The sequence below is a fragment of the Pyrus communis genome, chromosome 16, assembly GCF_963583255.1.
Source record: "Pyrus communis chromosome 16, drPyrComm1.1, whole genome shotgun sequence".
NCBI lineage: Eukaryota > Viridiplantae > Streptophyta > Magnoliopsida > Rosales > Rosaceae > Pyrus > Pyrus communis.
The window spans coordinates 6263815-6288944 of NC_084818.1; the positions used below are offsets into that span (position 1 = coordinate 6263815).

The 25130-nt window shown below is 37.4% G+C and overlaps 2 protein-coding genes, 1 non-coding gene and 1 pseudogene across 3 annotated transcripts; 2 read left to right on the forward strand and 2 right to left on the reverse strand.

The window, feature by feature from the left end:
* The first annotated feature begins 62 nt into the window (after positions 1-62).
* Positions 63-3378, forward strand: LOC137720772 (protein FIZZY-RELATED 3-like). The gene is made up of 10 exons (XM_068459887.1): positions 63-852; positions 1357-1479; positions 1603-1707; positions 1791-1970; positions 2061-2123; positions 2228-2422; positions 2497-2598; positions 2727-2789; positions 2899-2967; positions 3089-3378. The coding sequence occupies exons 1-10, from the start codon at positions 253-255 to the stop codon at positions 3140-3142; spliced, it is 1554 nt and encodes a 517-aa protein (XP_068315988.1). The 5' UTR covers positions 63-252; the 3' UTR covers positions 3143-3378.
* Positions 3379-3493: 115 nt separating this feature from the next.
* Positions 3494-5191, reverse strand: LOC137719425 (uncharacterized; annotated as a pseudogene).
* Positions 5192-6017: 826 nt separating this feature from the next.
* On the forward strand, positions 6018-6168 carry LOC137721584 (U4 spliceosomal RNA). The gene has a single exon (XR_011066659.1). It is a non-coding gene; the product is annotated as a U4 spliceosomal RNA (small nuclear RNA).
* Positions 6169-8880: 2712 nt separating this feature from the next.
* LOC137720205 (telomere repeat-binding protein 3-like) lies at positions 8881-14178 on the reverse strand. Its single transcript, XM_068459243.1, has 10 exons — positions 13784-14178; positions 12473-12620; positions 11523-12363; positions 11239-11424; positions 11064-11126; positions 10893-10972; positions 10451-10686; positions 9691-10008; positions 9532-9595; positions 8881-9378 (listed from the first exon to the last, which is right to left on the reverse strand). The coding sequence occupies exons 2-10, from the start codon at positions 12551-12553 to the stop codon at positions 9214-9216; spliced, it is 2034 nt and encodes a 677-aa protein (XP_068315344.1). The 5' UTR covers positions 12554-12620; positions 13784-14178; the 3' UTR covers positions 8881-9213.
* Positions 14179-25130: the final 10952 nt, after the last annotated feature.

The window sequence follows — 25130 nt, forward strand, 5'->3', positions numbered from 1 at the left end:
TGTACATGCACACTGCACATATTACAATTTATTCACAGGGAAAAAAAAAAAAAAAAAATAAGGAAGAGAAAAACCCAGCACCGCTCCTATAAACCCACCGTAATTCGACCGTTACAAGTCTTCCGCCACACTGAACTAAGAGAGAGAAACTCTAGAGAGAGAAAGAGAGAGAGAGGCCTTTCCTTTCATTTCTGTTCCTTTGGCCTCCTCCTTCTCTCTTCAAAAACCCCATTAATTATACCAATTAGCTATATGATATCTTCACATTCTTCAGACCCAACAACCCAGCAACTCCTCCTCCAAGCAACCAAGAACCGCATCCAACAGAACCCAACAATGGAGTCACCTCAAACCAGGAAATCGGGGCTCAACCTCCCCTCCGGGATGTCCGAGACATTGCTCCGCCTCGATTCCGTTTCGGGTTCCTTTCGTGCGGTTTCGAGCCTCTCAGCGTCGCCGGGTTCTTGTCGGGCGATTTCGAACCTGTCCTCGCCGTCGAAGTCCTCGACTTGCAGCGACAGATTCATCCCCTGCAGGTCCTCGTCGCGGCTTCACACGTTCGGGCTCAACGAGAAGGCCTCGCCGGTGAAAGAAGGAGGCAACGAGGCGTATGCCAGGTTGTTGAAATCGGAGCTTTTCGGGTCTGATTTCGGGTCTTTTTCTCCTGCAGGTGGCGGAGGTGGTGGTGCAGCGTCGCCCATGAGTCCCAGCAAGAACATGTTGCGGTTCAAGACGGAGAACTCGGGCCCGAACTCGCCTTACTCGCCGTCCCTTCTGAGAAATGACAGTGGGTTTTCCAGCGAGACGACGCCTCCCAAGGCTCCTCGCAAGGTTCCCAAGACACCCCATAAGGTAATTAATTATCCCATGTTCCTTCCTCTTTTGATCTTTAATTTTAATCGTAATTTTGGGAGAGTGTGAAAGATCAAATCTTCCCAAGGAAAAGGTGATAAAATATATTAATTTAGCTTAATTCAGCTCAATTCAGCTTAATTAGTTTAATTGTAGTGCAATAACAAGTTGATCTGATGGATTGGATTAAAGGGAATGGTCGATTTGAAAAGCTGCATTTCCTATGCTAATTTGCAGTAACTTCACGGGATACCCGATATATGTCATCAAACTATTGATATTATGTCGATATTGTGTTGTTATTTGATATAGATGTCGATATGGATGTCACTTGTGTCTTTGTGATGTTTATATGGTGTCAATAATGTCTTGCTATTTTGTCGTATATCTATCGATGTGTTGTTATAACCCCGCTCCACGAACAGTGGAGCAGGATCCCCCCTTAAGAAGGGGTTTATTGGGGAAAATGCGATGACTGATATCAAAGGCTCTAATTGGTTGCAGGTTTTGGACGCTCCATCACTACAAGATGACTTTTACTTGAACCTTGTGGACTGGTCCTCCCAAAATGTCCTTGCAGTTGGACTGGGCACCAGTGTTTATCTCTGGAGTGCATCAAACAGCAAGGTTAGTTTAATGACAGATTTACAACTTTCCCATTCCGTGGTGTAGAAATCCAATTTGAAAAATCTCTCTGCTGCCACTGTTCTTCATTTTATAGTGGGTTTGTGATGTATTGTGTTTCCTCAGGTGACAAAACTGTGTGACTTGGGGCCTAATGACGGCGTGTGCTCTGTCCAATGGACACGGGAGGGTTCATACTTGTCGATTGGCACAAGTCTTGGTCGAGTTCAGGTAGTTATTTGTTTGAATTGGTTGTCCTCCGATTTTATACACTTGATACATAGATGGCCATTAATTGTGATGTTTTGTTCTAGGTTTGGGATGGGACGCAGTGCAAGAGGGTCCGAACAATGGGCGGGCATCAAACAAGGACTGGAGTCTTGGCGTGGAACTCGCGCATATTAGCTTCAGGGAGCCGAGATCGGAATATACTTCAACACGACCTTCGAGTCCCAGACAACTATATCAGCAAGCTTGTTGGCCACAAGTCTGAGGTATGAAGACTTCAAAAGATTATGTACTTAAATGAGGCTCTTGGGAATATGCAAACAAAGTTAACTTTTCTTCAAATTTCAATTCTTCAGGTATGTGGGCTGAAATGGTCCAATGATGACAGGGAACTTGCATCCGGTGGCAATGATAATCAGGTAGCCATTACAAACTTGTGTTTATTCTTTTCCTCGTTCGTGTTCTCTTCTCTTGCTCTCTTATGCTTTAGTCAATGGCTTACTTAGTGGCTTGTGGTGAGCAGCTCTTGGTCTGGAACCAGCAGTCTCAGCAACCGGCTTTGAGACTGACAGAGCACACAGCTGCAGTCAAGGCCATTGCTTGGTCACCCCACCAGAGTGGCCTTCTTGCATCTGGAGGCGGAACTGCTGACAGATGTATTCGGTTCTGGAACACTACAAACGGCCACCAATTGAACAGCATCGACACAGGAAGCCAGGTAGACTTCTGTTTCTGTTTATGCGTATGGGAATAAAGGAGAATACCCTCAACTCACACAAGTCGACTTTGTAGGTCTGCAATCTTGCATGGAGTAAGAATGTCAATGAGATAGTCAGCACTCATGGTTATTCCCAGAATCAAATTATGGTGTGGAAGTATCCATCCATGGGAAAGGTTAGCATTTCAAGTGATTTAAACTTTGTAAACCTTTACTTCAACTCGAAGCATAAGAAAATTCAGAAAAAAGTGCATTTTTCTAGCTATAATCTTTCTATCTAACTCCTAGTGGAATGTACTTATAGGTTGCCAATCTAACCGGCCATAGCATGCGAGTTTTGTACCTTGCAATGTCACCGGATGGTCAGGTATTGCACCATTTCCACCCCCCCCCCCTATACGTGTATGCACAATTTCTTGTTGCTAACGCCGAGATCTCAGTTCTAACAAGCTCAAATGAAATCTCTTTTACCGCAGACAATAGTCACTGGTGCCGGGGATGAGACTCTAAGATTCTGGAACGTCTTTCCATCTGTGAAGACACATGTAAGCATGGATATCATGATCCAATCCTTACACTGATCAAAATTTTAAGCTGCCTTATCTTCCCTCCAAAATACGTCATCACTGCTTCTCTGATCCTTTTTCTTTTTGTTTGGTATTTCAGACGTCAGTGAAGGATACGGGTCTTTGGTCACTAGGAAGAACTCAGATTCGATGATTCTCTCTTGCACATACACATGAAGCCATATCTTGTAAATGGAGATACTCTTATCCTTTCCGGTCAGAAGAATACTGTAATTTATCAGTAGTGAAGGGCACAAATTTACTTCTTTTTCTTTGGTTCTTGTTAATCTACAGGAAGTTTTGAAGTTTGTAAAGTGTTATCTGGTGTACTATGCAAACCCTAACGATTAAGAAATTCAAATATATACATTTTCGGTGTTCATTCCCGGAGCTCTCTGTCTTCGTAAGTTTCGTCAGTTCCTTGATGTTTTTCTTGTTCTCATCCTTCTTTTAAGACCAAGAACATGAGAAATGTGTATGCAATCACAACTTGGTTCATGAAAATAGAAGTGAGAACCAAATAATATCAGTAACTTTTGGTTGTAATCTCTCGAAAGACGCATTTCATCAGTAAAAGATTGTTTAACGGAATCTAGTATGGTTCAATTCAGAACACAGTAAATCACGGCCGCCATTTGATCAGTTTACTCGTCTTGCAAGACGCCTACAAGGTTCACAAATGTTGGATTCTACTTCTAAGTTTGGGGTGCAATCTTCATTTTATGTCTTTGCCTGTGACTGCAGACCTTGACAGATCAAATAAATCTCTCTCGATGATGATCTTGTAGCTTTAGGCCTCAACAATGACGCCTTTCTGAACAGCGGTTTGCAAATCTGATTGATTTCTGCAAAACAAGCAGCCAGAAGATGGTAAAGAAATATATCCAAACAGAGATTCAATGAAGCAATTACCGCTCTTATACTACCGAAAAAGGGGGAAAGGGAAGGAATCAAGAAAAGAACCTTGCACATCTTCACTCTCTAAAAGCTTTATCACAAGATTGCCTCCCCTTTGCAATACACCGTTATCATCTGAACTCGTAGTTGGCCCAACACTACTTTCCTCCGTTTGAATTTCGTTGTTTGAATGAGAAGGCTGCTCCACCAACAGCCAAATTCAGTGCTTGCATTCCTAACTCGAGCGATAAAGCTGCATCTTTACTTGAGATTCCAGAAACGAGGGGACACATATCCAACAGCACCACAGAACACGCTTTCAGCTGCACAAACATAATGGCAAAACAATAAATCCTTTTCGTATTCATACATCTGCAAGAGGATCCTAGAAACTTTTTCCTTCGTAAAACGTAAGGTTGGCTTCTAAGTTGGAAATTCATGGAAAAATGTTACAATGCCGGAAGTTCGCAAGGAACCAATATATCATTTGTTTCACACCTTCAAACATCCTGAAACAGGGTTGAAGGACAACATGATCATAAATCGAAACAACAGCATAATTAACCAATATTTTAAGAATCGAAAGACGTAAATTAGCATAAGCATTTTGAAACCATTGTTAATTAAAGCTAAAGAAGCCCAGAGAACAGTACCTGTGGAGAGAGTTCCCTGACTTGAGCTCTCGGTAGCTTCATCACGTCGGCGCAAACAGTTTGAACCCTTGAATCACAATGATCAGCAGGAACCTTCACCTTCTGTTCTGCAAATTCCGCATTTCACAACCCAATTACTCTATAAATTATCAAATAAACAGATAAAAGCACGGGAATTTAACTCGAAAGGATAGCGAAAAATGAGACCTTGAGATCAATCCCGACAACAAGGCCGCCATTTTTTAGGGGACCCAAACTCTGGCAAGCCACCTGCAAATTTCAACAGAAACCCATGAATGCTACGAGGAGACAGTTGAGATTTGAGTATAAAGTTTGGATTTTGAAATGACCAAAAAGGACCTGAAGCCAAGCGCCGGGAGCACAGCCGAGGTCGAGAACAGAGGAGCCAGGGGTTATGAGCTTGTACTGCTTCTGCATCTGAAGGAGCTGTTTCAACGATGCGGGTGGGTTAGTGGTAATTAGAGACATGGATTTTGGGTAAAATGGTAAATCAATGAATACCTTGAAGGCTGAGCGAGCCACATAACCCAGGCGTTGAGCTTCTCTGTAGAATAAATCTGGTTTTCCAGCCCCACTCATCTTACCTCCTCCTTCTCTGTTTCTTTCTCTGGTTTCTTCTTCACAATAAAACCCTAAACCCCAACCAAGGCCGTGGAAAGTTTTATCATTATTTTTTTTTCAAATAATAATAATAGGAGAAAGGGATCCGGAGATGTTCATTTTTCAATTTTAAAAACCAAATCAAAATTTTGAGTGATATTTTTTTCCAACATGTTTATAAAAAATCATATAGACATAGTCTTATACGTGATTATGTTTTGGTAATCGAAGACATCATAGTGAGATGAACAATTTTACTTAGGTAATTATTGGTTCTTAATTAAATTGATGATGTAGTAAATATAAGACTGACGTAGAAACTTCACTTCCACCATTTAGACTAAACTGTACGATTGGTTTTCCTTCCATGTTACTAATTTGAATAGAAGCTGAAGCTCTACGATGACGAGTTTTTGTTCATATGTGCTAGTTTGGTTTTCCTCGTTAGCCCGCAAATAAATCGAATGCCTATCATATCATTATTCTGACGAACAGTCAAATTAACAAATAACCAAAAGAAATATATCAATATGATATTTTTCTAATGGTGCAATGTGAGAAAATTAGTACTCATATTGAAACTCGTTTCCCAACCTAAAATGTGTAAATCAAAGTAGCCCTAAATTCTTTGGTGGGTAATTGAAAAACTAAATTGCAACTCATATAAGTTCAAAAGATCATTGCCCATAATAAAAACGCAATTTTGTTGGATAAAGCCGGTGGCCGTTGAATGGGAAAGCGAAGAATACAATACAATTGTGAGATAAGAGTTGTTTCTGTTGTCCCACATCGCCCAATTGACAAAGGAGAAGCTGGTGGAGGGATTATAAAAAGGACCAGAAGCTAAACTCCAAAAGCATCTTTGCGCTTGGGGCAATGACGCAGCTTATGAGGTTCTAACCGAGGCGCGTCTATTGCTGGTTGAAAACTATTTCCAAACCCCCTCATTGGCCTGGGTTCAGCCTTGGCCTTTGAGAATTTCTGGAAGGGCTCCCTTCGGGGTAAAGCCCTGCAATCCTCAGTTTAAATTTGTCTAATTTGTAAACAAGTTAAACGATGGTATTGCGTTAAACTCAAGGGGAACTTAGTAAGCGCCTTCCTGTAGGTCGAAAACCTGGTAGTAGAAAATACCGTAAACCCGGTAAAGCCCTGGTCGAGGTTAGAAGTTCAATCCCAGTAACCCGAAGGTTTGATGGAGGTCCACCAGGCCTAGAACGAGAGAAGTTGAGTGAGGCAATGCCTCTGGCTTGGACAAAAGGACTTGAATGAGGCAAGGCCGTTGAAAACCACGAGCAATCTGATGCTGGCTTGGACAAAAGGTCTTTTGCATATCTGAGTACCGGATCCAGCCATGCGTGCCTCTAGACCATGAGCAAAATAGGGAGCTTGTCTCTGCATTGCGTCTCCCATAGCCATAGGAGAAGAATGTTGTCTGATCTGCTTAAGTAACTCGTTGCCAGTCCTCTTATCAATAGCTGCGACCGCTCGTGCACAAAGCGTCAAAAAAATTCTCAAATCCACGCCACATCCTTTTTCCCTGCCTCTTTCCGCAGCCTTTTCTACCATTTGCCCCCACTTCGACTGACCATGTTGTACATTCTTGATTGTCTCGCCCTGCAATGTTTCACAAAGAGGAGATTCTCCTTGTCCGCAGTTTAGGAAAACCGTGTCAACCATTTCCAAACTCACAGTTGATTTGGTGTATACTGCTAATTGCTTGTTACTCCTCCCACCTTCTAAAATCGCATCCTCGTGATGAGGGTTCTTCCTTTTCCTCAAACGATTAGAAGAGTATTCGTTCTTCTCTGCCTCAGCTCCCATACGTATAGCCTCTGCCTTCCCCTCTTTAAATAAGAACGCGTTACTTTCCAAATCGACTATCAGACTATTACCATTTGGAAGAGTATTCATTCTTCTTCTCTGCCTTCCCTTCTTTAAATAAGAACGCGTTACTTTCCAAATCGACTATCAGACTATTACCATTCGGAAGAAACCTACTCGCTTCCTCAGGTCTCTTTTAAATTGCACAACTGACTATCCCTAATGCTACTGTTATTGCGAGAGGTAGTAGTGTAATGACTGGAACATGAAGGATGAATTTCATCTCCGCATTCATGGTTCTGATCAACATAAGTAGTCATATCAGAAGGGGAAGAAGAATAAGAAGCTCATAAAACGATTGCGTCTGCATTTTGTAGTGTTGCAGGCTCATGATACATTTCGGTCTTTCTTCTTTATCTTCTTCAATAAGAATTTGTCTAATGTACTTGAGAACTACATTACTAAAATCAGAGTCCTCCGGTGAATCCCCATCTGAGTTCGTGCTCAAATCCGGGCCCAAATTACTCGAAGATGGACGGGAGGTGCACAGTTTTGATCAAGAAACCTACTACTATTTCTCAATCCAGTATCCAGATTCCAATTCATCAAGGCTGCAAGAGTTTCTTCCCTGAATTCCCATAGCTCATTACTAGAACCACAAAATCCACTCAAAAGATTGATCCGTGACCACTGAGATTACAAGTTTACTCCACAGCACCGGAACTCAAAGGCTCCGATGTGCTTCAAATTTGTATGTATCTCAGGTTTTCTCACACACTAATATAACTGAGTATCAGAATTTTTCATGCATCAAAATCCCAGAAAAATAAAACCTACAATATATGTATAAATACATTTTGATGCATATGAGTTAGCATTCATGAGAGTGAGTAACTGTCAACTGTTGATGCATGTGAGTCTTATAAATCTATCAGACCCAAGTAACAATCACTTACATGCATGTGAATATCTCTATTAGCCCTTTACTCCTATCTGTCACAATCAATTACTTTAATGTCTTTTGTAGTTACGCACTCACACGAATCACACCAGACTCAACTCAATTTTAATCTCTCTTTTTAAGTTATTCTTTTTCTTCTTCATGTTTTCTTTTTGTTTTATCCTTTGGGTTTTGACCCAAGGCCCAAAGACAAAAAGGCCATGAGAAGAGTGAGGAGATCAAATTCTCAGAAGCCCTTTCACACATATAGGTAAATAGAGCAACATTGTTTCAATCATTCAACTTCTATTTTGGGCCGCGTTTTGCACATAATTGTGAGCTTCCGACAGTAACATGTACGGTTGGTTAACACTCCCACAACATGGTGCATTGTTCGGTTACAATTTAGAATCTAAATCATTACAAATATATTTCATTCTGCCATCCAAGTAAATTGAAATTAAGACAAGACCTTCAATCACAGTGAAAACTAAGTATCATCAAACCAATTAGTCATGTGGCGTTCAGTATGTACTTAGAACGGGCATTATTCGCCCCCATACCCCGCTAAACAACCAGGTGACCTGAGCCCGTACCTTTTTGAGGTGTTTTAAACCCAACTTACTTCCTTACGATTTTGTTGACCAATACAAAATACGTAGGTAAGGAGGCAAGAAGTTGAGTAGTACACACTAACAACTCAACTGTATAAACTTCTTTTTTCTTCATCCATACATGTGATTTCGCACGTGCTAAACGTGCTAGCATGTCAGAGCCACCACCCAAGTTAGTTGGCCAATTATAAATAAATAAAAAATAATTAGTCCAACAGAAAAGGTGTAAATTGCACGCAACTCAATCATCGCATTTGCAATCCATCTTTGAATTGAAAACAAAGACTTTGATTGACTTGCAATGCAAGTAACAGCACATCCAAACGGAACTAACGCAGAAGCAACAAATTAAAGATAATTAAATGTTTATTCCTGTTGATGAACATTCACATTTCTCTACATTACATGATAAAATAAAATTTCAATTGAATTAAAACTGTGAGTTTCTGTTAGGCTGATCTTTATTCCGGCGAACCATTTACATTTGCCGGCCTCCCTCAGACAGAGACGTCGGCAATTGAATTTACCTGTGGGGGGTGAGGATTTTACACAAATTTCGGGTCATTTGTACATTTGTCTTCTTCTTTCCCTGTTTCTGTCAACGTTTCCTGTTTTTTTCTACATCATACAATCGGATACCTTTCAGCTCCATGCCAATCGGTCAGGTGGGTCTGTGATCTCAGAATGCCGGCAAGGCTGGGTGCTTGCCGTGTTGCTTAGCTTGGTGTTGGCACCAGTAAGAATGGGCAGCCAACACTCGGTCCAAAAGCTCCTGCGGGACTGGCTCTCCCCTTCTTTGCTGAGGAGAGATTTTCGCCGTGTGGACTAAGGTTTTCCATTTATCCTGCATAAAACCACCAGAGTACATCAAATACAACATAAATCAAGTAACTTGTGCTTTCCAGAGAAGCACTCAGCTGCAATGTAAAATTGCTTTATCAATCTAGTAACAAATAAACGATTGAGTGATATAGACAACCATACAAACAAAATTTACCTTCAAGTCCACGTAAGTTCGATGATCTGCATTCTCAAATGCACGCAATTTAACATCGCGCCACCTGCAAATTCAGAACATTGTTAAACCACTATATATCCTTCAAAATGGAATCACACGTCTCACACTGATTCTGTTACATGGTAAAGAACATCACACCTTCCAGTGCCAAGTTCCTCAACTGCGGTCACCAATGCTTCAACTTCTGAGACAGAGAATGGTCTCCTGGTTCGCCGCTGTGCAAGCTCAGATCGCTTAGTTTTCTGGCTCACAGGAACTACGGCTAGTGGCTCCATGCTCATTTCTGGAATAGCAACTAGCGCCTGGGATTCCAGCATTGTTTTGTCAGTCAATATGTCAATATGGGATGAAACTGGTTCATGCTTAGTTTCAGCAACACAGCCTGAATTGGTTATAGGAGGAAGGACAGATAACACATCGGACATCGTAGAGTCCAAAACAGGTGTGCCTGGGGACCTGAAACAGCAATGCAATATCAGCTATAATGAGAACATATGTGATAAGCTGTAACTCAAGTCATTAGAGCAGACCCGTAATTCAAAACTTGTCCTATCCATTGAGATTAAAGCTCAATACTTTTTCCACAGGAATCATAAAACCACCATTATGCAGAATTAACACACTATTGCCTACAAAACTTTATTAATTAAGAATATATGATACTAAAACAAATAACACATACCGGAGGGAAAATTCATCCATTAGTTGTCTAAACAGCCTTAAATATATTAGTATAAGCGGGCTGAAGACTTAAATAAATATAGAAAGGAAAGTCATAAATTCCAGCAAAAGAACACTATCTCAGATCAACAATTGTGAAAGAAAACAAAGTCGACCCAAATGGCCCATCAAAAAAATTCAACTTAAGACAAGGGTCTTCTCACAACACGTCAATTACCTGGTCACAAGTACTGTCTCGCATGATAGTGAAGGAGGGTCGCCAAAACACAAAGATGGAAGGGCTTGCATGGGACTAGGCTCCAACATAAAATCCAGAGAATCCAAACTGTCTTTGGAAGATATTCCCATCTGCATTAGAGTTCTGTAGTCATCTGTTATCTTTTTCCCTTGAACAAGTACTCCAACACCTAATCCATCCCTAAGTATGGCATTCACTGCATCCATGACTGTCCTCTGTAAAATTTTGTAACACAAATGTAAAATATTTAGGCCCACAAGTGACGAATAGTCAACAACTACTTGCTAAAATAAGACCCACTACTAGCGAATAACAAGGATATTCCATGCCATTTGAGAAACATTCTTATTGTAAACAGGATGGACAATAAACTATTTCGTGTCCAGTGCACGTACGAAAACTAAAGCAGTTGAGTTAATACCTTCAATGAACCGACAGTTTCAGTTTCTGGGACCTCAATGACTAGCTCTGGCACCCTAAAGGATTTGATTCTCAATTTCACTGCACAAGGAAAGATAACGCCCCGTGATACTGGTTAAATACAATCAAATAAGAAGTGTGTTTGACACCAAATCTTCTAAACTTTAATCACCATGAGATTCCTCAGAGCGAAAAGATGCTTGATGACCAATAACTGCAGCTGATATTCCGTTTGCTGCACAGAAGAACAACTATTAAGCAAAACGAAACCACAAGCCTTAATCCCCAGAACACATCAAGGAACAGTAACAACAAAATATCTACGTAGTTGTGCCAATGTAACATACCAGCTGGACCAGTTTTATCTCCGTTATCAGGTGAATTAGAAACACTTTCACCACTAAACCCTCCATCAGAAGTCACTACCGAACTCCGGTCAACTAGTTTCCTCCTCTTATAAAGAGTGTCACGTTGAGATCTTTCACGGTTGTAAAAGGTTTTCCTTTTGTGATAAATAGGTTTTACTCCCCCATCTAGAAAACCGAAAACATAAGCTCAACATTAAATGAATTCGCATATATATATATATATATATTTATGAGGCTAACCGAAGCACTAATTAAAAACTTACCATATCTATAGTGTTCAAATTCCCTCAACTTTGGAGTCGCTTTCCAGTACTTGGATGTCAGTAACTTCCTTATTTTTTGGCCTCCAACACGTGGTGGAGGCCTAAAGACCTTCACCCTATTGCTAGGTTTAATGCACCTAGAAAAGTTTTCGTCATCATCTCTACTACCTAATTCAATATCATTCCTATGCCTGGAAAAAGAAGCATTAGGAATAGGATCCCTGAACAATGACAATTTGACATTGCTGTCTCCATTGAGCATTGCAGGATAGTTTGCATGCAGTTCGGTTGGATCCTTTGAACTGCATGGGTTAGCTATCTTCAAAGGTCCAGTTTCTAACGGCTTACTATCTCCCTGTACTTCAATTCCAGTTGCTACATTACCATAACAGGACTCCACAATACCCGGGGAGTCTCCCTCTACCTTACCAGAATATTTCTGAAATGTGGGCCTGCTACTGCAAATTACAGACTTAGCATGACGCCCAGCTTTTGCAGAGCTGTCAGAACTTGTAATAACTGAAGTGCGTTCCAAAACAGTATCACTGTCGGCATGCGGAAATTCTTTTATAATACCCTTCCGATTGATGTTTTGGGATGTCAGCCCTAAAGAAACACTTTCTTCAGAGCTTCCCTGATCAAGGCACTCTTCTTTCAGAGGTTTATGCTCATCTTGTCTTTCCTGCTTAACATCTATGCCAAAGGCAGGCTGCAAATTTCCTTCAGAAGCATTACTGGAGGCAGAACTTTCACTCTCCTGCAACAACTTGCCAGCTAAAGAAGCCAATAATTCAAATGCACTGATTTGGCCATCCTCGACGGACTTCCTATGTGGGCCCCTCTGAAACCAGTAACAGAAATTGGTGAATTCAATGCAGGGTTTATCATCCAAAACCAAAAAGGAAAGAAAAACACAGAAAAGCAACCCTAGAATTTTGGCGAATACTTACCCTAGCTGATCTGGGAGCTCTAGGTATATTAGGGACCTGGAAGCCATTAAATCCAAAATCTAGCCTCTTCTTCAACCCCATATCTCATGCATACATGGCAATTTGAACTCATCAAACACAAAAAAGCATCACCCCCGCATCCAGTTCACTGTCATCGGATATTCATTTCATAGAAAGAAGAACACGTGTCAGGCTTAGCTTGGCGAAAATGTCGAAACAAAATCTTATTGATCACAAAAGGAAGATAACAATAAATTCAGAATCCTACATCATGCTACCATATCGAAACCAACATAAAATAAAATCCAGCAATGAGACTGTAGCGATATAATGTTCCTTCTTTAAAGCTGCATATCCTAACTAAAATAAGAAAATATAGCAAGAATAGACTGCCTCAGTGATCAATAACGTAAAACTCATGATTAGCTCTCCAAGTCTCCAAACTACCAAACCGCCCATCTAGATACAATTGCCTATTCTTTCCCATATTTCTTAGAAATCAAACAGATACCTCAGATTGATTGAGGAACAATACCAAAAACCAACACAGTAAGATTTGGAATATAAAACTACTCGAAAGACTTGAACCACGCTTGAAATGAAAACATAACGGTACGTAGAGAATCATAAACCAAATCTTAAAACCCTAACCAAAGGTCTTTTCGCAAGAAAATACCAGGTAATTGAACAGATACAATATCAGTCATGAACAGGAAGCAAATTGGAAGTTAAGACTCCAATCACATCTGAACTGATTGTTTAACATAGCAAAGAACTTAGAAATGTAAACTGCATTCAAATTCATAAACCCAAAAAACCAATTCCCATTTGATAAATTAAATACATAACATGAAGTTGAAGAATTGCAAATCCAATTAAATTCATCAAAAGCAATAACAAATTCAACGCCAATTCCGATCTTAATTTTGTAATCTGTTTTACGCAGCGATGAATTCAAAACAAAAAACTAAAATCCCATAAACCTCAGATCAACAGAAATGGACTCCATGCAAAACAAAACCCATGATTCTGATCACGATCACAAATTCTCAATCAAACCCAATTCAGCACAACCAAACACGACCCAAATTCTACAATCAGATCCCGATCTCAATTGGAATTCCGAATTGCATGCAGCAATTGAAGACACCAAATTGCCCAAAATTCCAAACAAACACGATAAACCGAAGCAAAACCCATCAGTTATTGACCAAAACAACGCAGAATTCCCAAAAACTCACCCCAAATTGCATCCAACAAAAAACCCATCAAAGAAAACCAAAATCCAGCACAGAAACTAGATTTACTCACCTCTTGGACAAAGATCTTCTTCTGGGTTAAATCTAACACCATATCTACAAATTTTCAGGGAAAGGAAAAAAATACAGAAATTCTGGGAAATGTGTAAGAGATCTGCGAGAATTGGAAATGAGAATTGGAAGTTTCTGTCTCCAAATCTCTCAGTGAAAAGGAAAAAGGAAAAACCCAAGTCCCGAAAGAGGTCTGATTTGATTGTAAAATTGTAATAAATTGGTATATACAAAAACCATGCAGAACAAACAGTGGCCTTAAACCCCTTGTTATATAAGCTTACGGTTTTCTGACCACATAACCGGGCGAGCCAGTAAAAGGGCAATAATGTCCGGGTAATTGCATATTCCCTAAACCCCCTCTCCTTTTTTTTCCTTATTTTTTCTCTCTTTCTTGGACCAGTTCTTCCTCTTCTTCCTCCTCCTTTTCTAAACCCCATCCATCCACGCGCATGATGAGGTGGGGATGGGGTGTCTTGCCACGTGTACCTCTCTCTCTATCCACGATGCCATGTCATATTTTTGTCGTTGTTTTCGTTTAATTTATTGGTCACAAATTTAGAATCATGAAGTTTGCGAGAAGTTGAAAATAAAGAGCAAAAAAAGCCTCCTATTTTTATTCTTTTTAGTTCGGATAATGAAAATGAAAAAGAGAGATTTTGCACTAATTAATATTGAGAGGAGAGAATGATAAGAACAAGGACAATTAACAAAGTTTGAGGCTCTAACTCTTTTGCTATTGTATTGCTTGGTCCACTAGGGGAAATCCTTTAATGGAAGTAGAATAAGCAAGCACCAGCTTTACGTTGGTGTAAATGGGAATCTATATTTTAACTGTCATAAGTTTTCTTGCAAAACGCTCTTTTTCGCTTCTACATTTAAATGACGGGAGTTTCAGTCAAATTGTCGTTGCCTAGGAGCCGATTTTGAAACTCAAGTGTAACCTCATTTCATAGTTTTTCTCCATGAGCATTTTAGTTTGTTTGTAGTATAGTATGTCCTTTTGCGGTCGATTTGTATTGACGACTCAAATGGATTTGGTTTTGATGGCTGAATCATGTGTTTATATGTACGTGTTGGTCTGCAAGTGATTCTCTCCAAGTCATTTCAACACAAAAATGTTTGAATTGGTCACTGAAAAAGGTTTTAACCACGTTTGGTATCCTATTTTTTATTCACAATTGCAATTGTTAATATTAAAACTTACACCCTACACCTTTAAAAACAATACAAAACTTACAAACTCTATAATTACTATAATTTTGGGGCGGTATTTGTCACATCCCGACCCGGGCGGGATCACTTCCCGGGCTCGACTCCACCGTAGCACGATATTGTCCGCTTTGAGCTCCCAACACACCCTCACGGTTTTGTTTCTGGGAATTCAGACGAGAACTTCCCAGTGGGTCACCCATCATGGGATTGCTCTCGATCGCTACTCGCTTAACTTCGGAGTTCCGATGGAACCCGAAGCCAATGAGCTCCCAAAAAGCCTTGTGCTAGGTAGGGATGAGAATATACATATAAGGATCACTCCCCTAGGCGATGTGAGATGTCACAATACTACACATCAAATTTGTGCATCAAATAATGCGACACATTATACATTATATAAATTTTTATAACAATTATTAATCAAATTTCAAATTAAACTAAAGTACAAATTTAATTCGTGCAACATCATTTAGTACACCTAACATTATTCTAGTTTGCATACGCTCATAACATACGAACGACATGCAATGTGATATTACTATCATGCATAGTAATTTTTGGCTTTTTATCCAAAATGCTCCTTGAGATTGACATAACTTCTCACTTTGAACCATGAGATTTAAAATCGATATAAGTGGTCCCTGAGTTTGTCTAATATTAATCATTTTAGTCATTCCATAAAAATTCTTCGTTAAATAAAACCAAAGTGACAATATACCCTCAAGTTAATAAATGATGGGCCAAACTGATATGACGAAAATTAAGGGTATTTTTTCATTTTTCTTATTTAACGGAATTTTTTTATAGAATGACTAAAATGATTAATGGTGGACAAAACTAGGAACTAGTTCTATCAATTTTAAATCTCATGGACCAAATTGAAAAGGTATGTCAATCTCAAAACTATCTTGACTAAAAAACATAGTTTTTCAAAATAAGTGTCTCTTTTAGGTATGATATGCTTACCAAATTTGTGTTTAATTTTGTCGCTAAAATGGGGCAGCATGTAAATTTGGCCCCGCTGAATCTCCCGTTTACTAAATAAGATGCATTTTTTGAGTTAGCAAAATAAGCACCAATTAAATTTTGTTACCAAATGTGTATTGGTAGTTGGTACATTTATTTAGTTAGCAAAATGAGCACCAATTAAGTAAAGTGTTTCGACCCAACAAAGAAGCACGTGCCGTAGCAGCTTTCATTCAATCGACAGGAGGGTCTTATATTTGGTTATATTGGTCCTGACTTTTTTTTTAATATTCTTGTGAATGATGTAAACTTATCTATTAAATTTAATTGAATAAAATCTATTATTTGACAAAAAATTAAAAAGTTTTAAGTATTTCTACATAACTAACTTGTTGCAAGGAAATGTTTTCCTTTTCATGAGAGGTTGTTTGCGACAATATTATACTTAAATGGTCTTTTATTTTCCGACAGTTAAATAACTTAAAAGGTATTATGTTCGATTTTCGTTAAAGGCGAATTTGAATCACATTATTTCTAAACCATTGTAAGGCTAGGCCCATCCCCATCCCTTTATTGTAGATAATATCGCTTGTTCAAAAAAAATATGTTAAAACATTATGTGATATACGTCAAACTAAATTTTAAACTAAATATATTGAATATGTTCTCGTTATTATTTAGCTAGTTTTTTTTTTTTTTTTTTTTTTGTAGTATAAGTGATATTCAACACTAATTTACACTGAAATTACTTGGAGGGAGGAAAGTTTGAGCCGGAAACAAAACGTTTCATCTTCGTACCATCACTCAATTAGACTTGGCTTTATTTTGTAAAAGAGGAAGGTGGAGTATTGGTTAATTTCCTTTTGCTTTTTTTACCAAAAAAAAAAAAGCCCCTTTGCTTTTTACCAGCTCGAATTAATCTGCAGTATAAAATTAGTCGATGAAAGAAACGCACAGTAAAACTCAATAGTAGTATATTACTCGTGGATCCGTGATGGATCGATCTTAGAATATTCGAATATTACAAGAATAAAATGTTTAACCTTTTGGCATGCCCCATGTATATACATATCTATGGACTATAGGCATGTGATCATGGATTCATAAACCTTCAATTTAATATATATATATATATATGGAGCGCATCAAAAATGGAATCACCCCAATAATTTGTAATTGTATATTCTAAGGTTTTTTTTGTCTAATCAAATTACGAAAAGGCTTATACATTTAGAAACGACACATCATCAGTAAGTGGGCCTCATTTATGCCAATTCAGAGACTTGACGGATTTTTTGACTGAAAATGAAAAATTGACTAAAAAATTGAGTTTCAGATGGTAAAATAAAGTAATGAAATTCAAAAAGCAAAGTGAGATTCAAGTCGAGTTCCAAAGTCGTTGCAAAAAAGAAGCCTTATGAAAATACACTTCAAACCAATGTTAGCATCAACTAAGTTCCATTAATTAATTAATTCAAATCATAGTTATATTTGTATAGAGTTTTTAAAGAGTATACGGGCCTATTATTTACATTAAAAAACAGATTCAACCTATCACATATATATATATATATATATGTGGGAAATTATGCCAACTTGTTAATATAATAACAGTGAGTGTGTTCCTATGCAACAGCTTGCAGTGGTTAATCCAAGCATCTAGCTCCGGATCCCGTCACTAATAAGATTATTCTTATTTTAATTAGAACAGAGAGATTATAAGTAATTATACACTTATCCGCAAGGAGATCACGAAATTCGTTGCTGCACTGCCATTCCATTTTCATAAGTTGATATAATTTTAATTGGTTGTTTAAACCCTAAAAAAAAATTGGTTTGTCCCGTAGCACAAATTTGACTTCGCATTAGTAATAATGTGGGATCCATAGGTGGCACATCATTTTTTAACTATCAAATTAAAGGACTGACTAACAGAGGTATGACATTGCAACGAATCATAAATTAATAGACTGACTAACAAATGTATGACATTTCAATATTCAAAATATGAGGTATGAATTTATTTGTGACCTAAAATTAAGGACGCAAAATATGATTTACCCCATATTTTTTCACTCACTTTACATGGATTGATGTCGTTCTTTTAGTTATAATGTGAATGCAATAATATGATATTTGGGTGTGCATGGCAATAGTCGTATAAGAGTTATTAATCTTCACGCACAAGTTAAGGTTGTCAGTTACTTAGACCATCGTAAGAAGGAAAACTTGAGTGGCAACTGCCTTACCACATGGTAGGAACATATGTTACATCATCAGGCTCATTAGTAGAACCTTTTGATTTCAATTCCTTTCACGTAGTACGAAGTTTCCAACCAAGTTTTACTCAAGGTGATTCGTACGAGGGGATTCTAGCTAGCATACAATGAACAACTTATCTTTTTTTTTTTTTTTTTTTTTATCTCTCATGTCACGTCATGTAATTAAAATAACATGACGGATATTACAGAAAAAAATTACTGCGTTTCTCATTAACAGGCAAGACCCTTCCCTCATTAAGGGACGTTGTAGAGGCTAAGGCATGTTTTGAGAATATTTTGTTTAATGGTTTAATTGGGATAGAGCTGGTTTGACATTGTTGAAATTATTTTAAAAACAGTTTTTTAAAAAAGTTAGGGCTAAAGCAGAAAGTAGAAAGCAGCTTTATCTCTACTTCTAAAAAGAACAGTTTTTTTTCCCACAACAGAGCAACCATAAACTAGCCCGTAGTAAAACCGCATAAACCTAAGAACAAATCAATGGCCTAAAACGAGTTAAACTAAACCAATGGTTTTAACATCACATGGCTAATTAAGATTATGATGTTTCGCCACGTGGACATTGTGCGACACTTTCCCATGACTTGTCGTCAGTCGCAGTCGGACATGGATAAAGAAGTGGTGGTAGCGGAAAAACGATGGATTAAGGCAGAGAATATTTGATTTCAACTCCTTTCACGTAGTACGAAGTTTCCAACCAAGTTTTACTCAAGGTGATTTGTGGGATTATAGCTAGCATACAATGGACGATTTATTTTTTCTTTATCTCTCACGTCACGTCATGTCATGTAATTAAAATGACACGACGACAATTCTTTCCACATTACGAGACCTTGTAGAGGCTTAGGCATGTTTTGAGAATATTTTGTTTAATGGTTTGATTGGAGTTAGGGCTAGTTTGACATTGTTGAAATTATTTTAAAAGCAATTTTTTAAAAAAAATTAGGACTAAAACAAAAAGCAAAAAGTACAAAGTAGAAAGCGAAAAGCAGCTCTATATCTGCTTCTAAAAATAACATTTTTTTTCATATACTAGCCCGTAGTAAAACCACATAAACATAAGAACAAATCAATGGGCTAAAACGAGTTAAACTAAACCAATAGTTTTAACACCACACAACTAATTAAGATTACGATGTTTCGCCACGTGGAGTTTGTGAGACACTTTTCCATAATCTGTCGTCAGTCGCAGTCGGACATGGATAAAGAAGAAGTGGTGGTAGTGGAAGAACGATGGATTAAGGCAGAGAATATTTGACGGCGTTAGTTACGATGAGGGGATTCGAATGGGTGGTGCGTAGAAAAGGCATACGGAATGAGTGGCCAAATGCGTTTCGCGGTTATCCCGTCAAACTGTCTGGATTAGCAGTTGTCTTACACGCTTCCTTCGCTTTCTTCAAGAAACCCACAATAACTGTCCTGCCACTCCCGCCAACGTGCCCGGTAACCGGTCACCCTCTTGCTTTTTATACCAGCCAGTCACATTTTGTGCGTAAAAGGTTACAAAAAGAGATTTGTATACACAATTTTTTATGCGGACACCATATTCGTAGGAAAACTAACAAAAATTTTTTTAAAAATTAAGTTTTAATGAAAAAAAAGATAAATAAAAATGTAGTGAATAGTATCAACAAAAGGTAAAAATATGATTTTTCGTTAAAAATGAACAGTATTGATAATGTTTTGTTAAAACTTTCTATATTTGTTTGGATACCGTATTTTTATTTTTTAACAAATAATATTATTTATACTAAGGAGAAAGAGTGAGATCAATCTCATAATGTGCTAGCGTTTGGATACTATACTTAAACATACATATTTCTTTGGACACACCACTTCGTTTTATAATATTCTTAAATTAATCCTATGTTAAAAATACAAAAGAAAAAAATTGCACAGACTCACCGTTGTAATAATCCAAGTCAAGTGAGTGAAAAATAATACTACTATATTGTTTTACTAACGGCAAACAAGTCTCATCTTTAAGAGTCTTGTAGATAAAATATTTAATCATGATGATACAACATGTTTCTCCTACTCATTGAAAAAAATTACTTGAATGTCACAAGTGTGTACCCCTTTATTCCTTTAATACAAGTTCAGTAATATTTCTTTGGCACTCTTCATGCACGTTGCATGATGAGTACTAGAAAACGAAAGGGAATACACATTGTGCATAAGTTATTATCCTACTGATCATGTGTGACGGGGTAGGAACATTTTAGTCACGCTAGCAAACGAATAATGGTGTCTTAAGAGAAATCACTAAGATGACACTATTAATTAATCCATTTTATGATTATAAGGATGGAAAATTTTGTTTTGTAATTAGAATTTAGTGAGGACATACAACAAAATGCCAACTATAAATCTTGATAGAAATACAGTATATACACAATTAGGTAATCATCAATCATAACCACCACGAGATGGTTCAGTGGTTAGGGATAAATTCCAGGTTTGTATCCACACGGCACGTTTTGTTTTCAATTCTTTGCACTGATGAATCACACGATGGTAGTTAGAGGAGGCTGAAAAGTTTCTATGAGTCTTTTCAATCCCCAGAAAGAGGGACTGTCATAATTAACGAAACCACCCGTTGATACTTTTTTAAAGAAGAAAAAACCAATTACACAAGTGATAGTTGTCAAGTCACTTAAAGACAAAAGTAAATGAATTAAGTAGGGGTGAGTGTACTAAACAAATGGATCAAGCCAATTACTTGACAACAAATTGGGAACCAAGTGGGATTGTGAGAGTGTGTTTGCTCAAAAATAAATCGAAAAGTGTGGAATCAGACATGTCCCCAAAGGCAACGACGACAAGGGCGTATTTACAAGGAAGGAATTAATATTGCAAACAAATAACATGAAAGAGATTTGATGGATTAATATTAAATAAAGAGAATTAATAAAAGATTTACGTGTAATATATGGTGCATGGAAAGGTGATATGATCCAGAACAAAAGAAAAAAGCACGTGATTGCTAGCTAATTGTGAACATGCTGCCGATCAATGCCTGCCTATGGTTGCTCCGCCCAAGCTTTGGCTAGCTAGCTGTTCCATTGTCCCATGTCCCATGAGAGAGAGAGAGAGAGAGAGAGAGAGAGAGAGAGAGAGAGAGAGTTGCAGCTAAAACAAAAGGGATGGGATCATGGGGGTGGGCGGCAGGATGGATATGCAGATGTGAGGGATAAGATAAAAATTCATGAGAGAGCTAGCTGGGGAAGATATGTATAGATGACAATAAGTATGCATGGCTTATGTATGTATGTATGTATAAATAAATATATATATATATACACACACACACACACACAAATACATACAAGGATCATGGATGATTAATTTCTTAGAATCTTGAATTATGTCTGCATAAAAATAATACTCTTGGATATATTACTTTATTAGATATCTTGTATAGAAGAGTTATGTTCATTAGCATTTGTCTCTCAATGGCCTAAACGACTAGAAATTCTTGTATAGATCAACCACTACTCATAAAGTTTTATTACAAATTGTCTCAACGCAGTTAGTAGTATAACTATTTACTATGTATTTTATTATAATTTGTTAAATTTGATGGAAAATTTTTAGATTTTTCAGTACGTTTCTACACATGGAACCACCAAATAGTGGGCCACACTTGCAACCAATTCAACATAAATCCTTGATATTAATTCGGGCAAAGCAAGTAAAGACCCACTAACTTGAGCCCAGTCAATTAGCATGCTATGATACCATGTTATATTTCAGATAGATGGATATGCAACCTATTACTTGCACTAATATTACCCCCTACCTGCATTTCCAAATGATATTTTTTTCACAAAATGCCTTATAGTAATGAGGGCTCGCTACATTTTACACCCTTTAGCTTTAGAGTGATTTTCAAATTCAACCATCAGGTTTTAGCTTTTTCACATTGCACCCCGAGATTTTAAAACTGTATCAATTTACGTCTTTTATTGAAACCTCATTACCCATTTTGAAAATCACTTCAAATTTTGAGGGTATAAAATGTAGTTAGCCCTTGTAATCAATAGCAAAACCTTCTTCATTACTATATTTATTCTGTGAATTTTCCGTTGCTAGACATTTTACATTCTTAAACGAATAGTGCTACGCTTACCATCTAGTTGTACCAACACTTGTACCGTCTCTCTAATAGAAATAGGGTCCATCAACGCATGTGGGTTCCATCTTTATTAGAGAGATAATACAAGTAATAGTACAAATAAATAGTAAGTATAGCATTTTTGTTCTTAAACGTCTCTGCCAAAGAGAGTCGAAGATCATGTGTTTCAAAAAAATAAAAAATAAAGAGTCGAAGACCATCTCCATAACGACGATGGAGTTTATAACAGCAAGCATAGAAATGTAGTGGACTGTGTATAATATGGATCAAGTTTGGACCTTATAAGTTGAAAGTGGAGGACTGGAGATTTTTGTGAAATGTCTCTCTGTTCGGGGGTCTCTACATAGTTAAAATCTAACAAACCCAACCCAAGCCTTGATAGTTTAGTAGACTTGTTCTCTGAAGCTGCCCAAAAGTGCTATTGGGTTCCAATTGGACGAGGTGATCCAAGGTAATATGGGGTCATAGCAAGACCCACCCAACTTCAAATCATTTTTATCGAAGTTGTTAGATAGCATTGGTTCCATGTCTTACCAAGTAAGCAAATGGAGGAGAAATTTCACGAATGAACTAATGCTTCACATTTTGTAAAATATAAATATCTCAAGGCATATTTGAGATTGATTACAACACTTACATGTATTCAATACAATTTCCATCTTGACAGTCAAATGGCTATTGTATATATTCACATAAATTGTATATGACTGTCAGATGGTGATTGTATTAACTACATGTAAGTACTATAGTCAATCCCGACAAATTTGATAACCATTTGCCTTTTGGTATTTAGTTTGTATTCTTGTGTTAGTGAAGAGGGGAATGCGTAGAAGGAATGAATTGGATACATAACAATGGAGGAATGATGGTGGGATATTGAAGAAATGTATAATGAAAAGAACACAAACTATGAGTACTAAAAATCATAAAACAAACATTATTTAAGTTATTTTCACTTTAAGATTTTGTTTTCATTCATTTTTTATTACTTCTCTTCTTCCCTTCGACTGCTGTTATGTATCCCATCATTCTTCCATATACTTTTCTTATCTCTCAAGCAAAAAAAAAAAAAAAAAAAAAAAAAAAACCTAAATAAAAGGCTATCAAACCGAGTGTTGATTCAGGACCAAATCTAAACTTTTAGAAAGTTGATGGCCCAAATATATAGTTTTCTCCAAAAATAAAACAGAACATCCTATAAGCAAATAACACAATCATTTTGAGGTAATACTTACTACAAGCAAACACTAATTCTATATACTAATTACACACTAAACTGCATTACGTTCTCTTAATCCAAAAGCAAGAAATACCAAGACGATATCGTAGAATAATTACATAATTACTTAACATATATTATCTGTGAAGGAAATTAATTACATGGATTAATTTAGTTCTTTTGACGATCATTAATATTTGATATTCCTGATGAAGCTCCTTGTAACTCCATTCAACTATTCGAGTCCATTGGCCCAAGATATTGGCTGTGTTTTTATAAGATAAAATTTTTATGTTCTAGTGAAAAAATGATGAGGGTATTTGGAAAGGGATCATTTCCGAATCCCTTCCACCAAATCCACTAAATCCACTAATCCGGACCCTTGAAATTTGATCCAAGGCTAAAAACATGACCCCTTTAAAAGTTATAATCACTTTAACGGTTGGATCAAATTTCAATAGTCCGGATTTGTAAATTTGGTGGAAGGAATCCGGATAAAATATCTTTCTAGGGTATTTGACGGAACCAAGAGTTTTCATTGTCACCAGCCACCACCATAATATTAAAAATAGCCTGAACAGCAGAAAATAAATTGATCAGAAAACAAGGAAAGAACTTTGAAATCCCAACTTGACAGAAATCTCTAGGGTGGAAGAGACGTCGGCTTTCCATACGGGGACTAAAACCTAAGTCGCCGGCTGCTGCCCGCGAACAGGAAAATAGGATCGGTCTTGGTCTGCAATAGTGGAATTATAGAGACTTGAGAGATGGAGGGTAGTGTGTTATTCATTATTATTTGATCTGTGAGACCATTTTTTTTACACAATTTTTGTTGTGTCCACTTCGTAATTTATTTCAACGAGCCAAATATTTTATCTTTATAGCATTATTCATTCATCCTTGTAAAAAAAAATTAGACAAATCTAAAACTATTAAGACATTCATCTGTAGTGAATGAAACAAAGTATTCTTTTTAGACCCGCAAAACTGACATACTTGTAGACATATTATTTTTGAAACAGGTAATCACATAGCTTCTCTAATCTCCATCATCTTACCTAGCCTTTCTTGGGTACTTTTGTTGAGTTCGGATGTGGCTTTTTTAGGGGATGTTTCTTCCTCGTTGGTTACAAAGACGATAAGATTTGTATTACAAAGATCCTGCATACAATAATAGCACTTATCTATATTAAAGAATGTGCCAACCAATACGTAAATTTTACGTGTCTAATTAAAATTATGAAACAAAAGTTAAAGAGGAATCCCATCATTTTGGTCATACATCTCCAATTGGCCATTATATATAGTTTATCAGCTAGTAGGTTAGTAGTATGCTATATTCAGCAAGCAAGCATGCATGTGCCTCAGAAGCAAATGTCAAACAAATGTGTATATTAACCTACAAAATCCCTTTGACTTAAACCAAAAAACCCTTAAAATATTCCCATAAAAAAACTTAAAATTTAATTAACCCAGAGTTTTTGCCTCATAAGTACTAATTTATACTTTATACATATATATTATCTTCGCA

Coding starts and splice junctions, on each gene's coding strand:
- LOC137720772 (XM_068459887.1), top strand. CDS start 253: ATGATATCTTCACATTCTTCAGACCCAACAACCCAGCAACTCCTCCTC. Junction 853..1,356: donor TTCCCAAGACACCCCATAAG/GTAATTAATTAT, acceptor AATTGGTTGCAG/GTTTTGGACGCTCCATCACT. Junction 2,423..2,496: donor GCATCGACACAGGAAGCCAG/GTAGACTTCTGT, acceptor TCGACTTTGTAG/GTCTGCAATCTTGCATGGAG.
- LOC137720205 (XM_068459243.1), bottom strand. CDS start 12,553: ATGGGGTTGAAGAAGAGGCTAGATTTTGGATTTAATGGCTTCCAGGTC. Junction 11,425..11,522: donor ATTTGAACACTATAGATATG/GTAAGTTTTTAA, acceptor TCGGTTTTCTAG/ATGGGGGAGTAAAACCTATT. Junction 10,009..10,450: donor GAGACAGTACTTGTGACCAG/GTAATTGACGTG, acceptor TTGCTGTTTCAG/GTCCCCAGGCACACCTGTTT.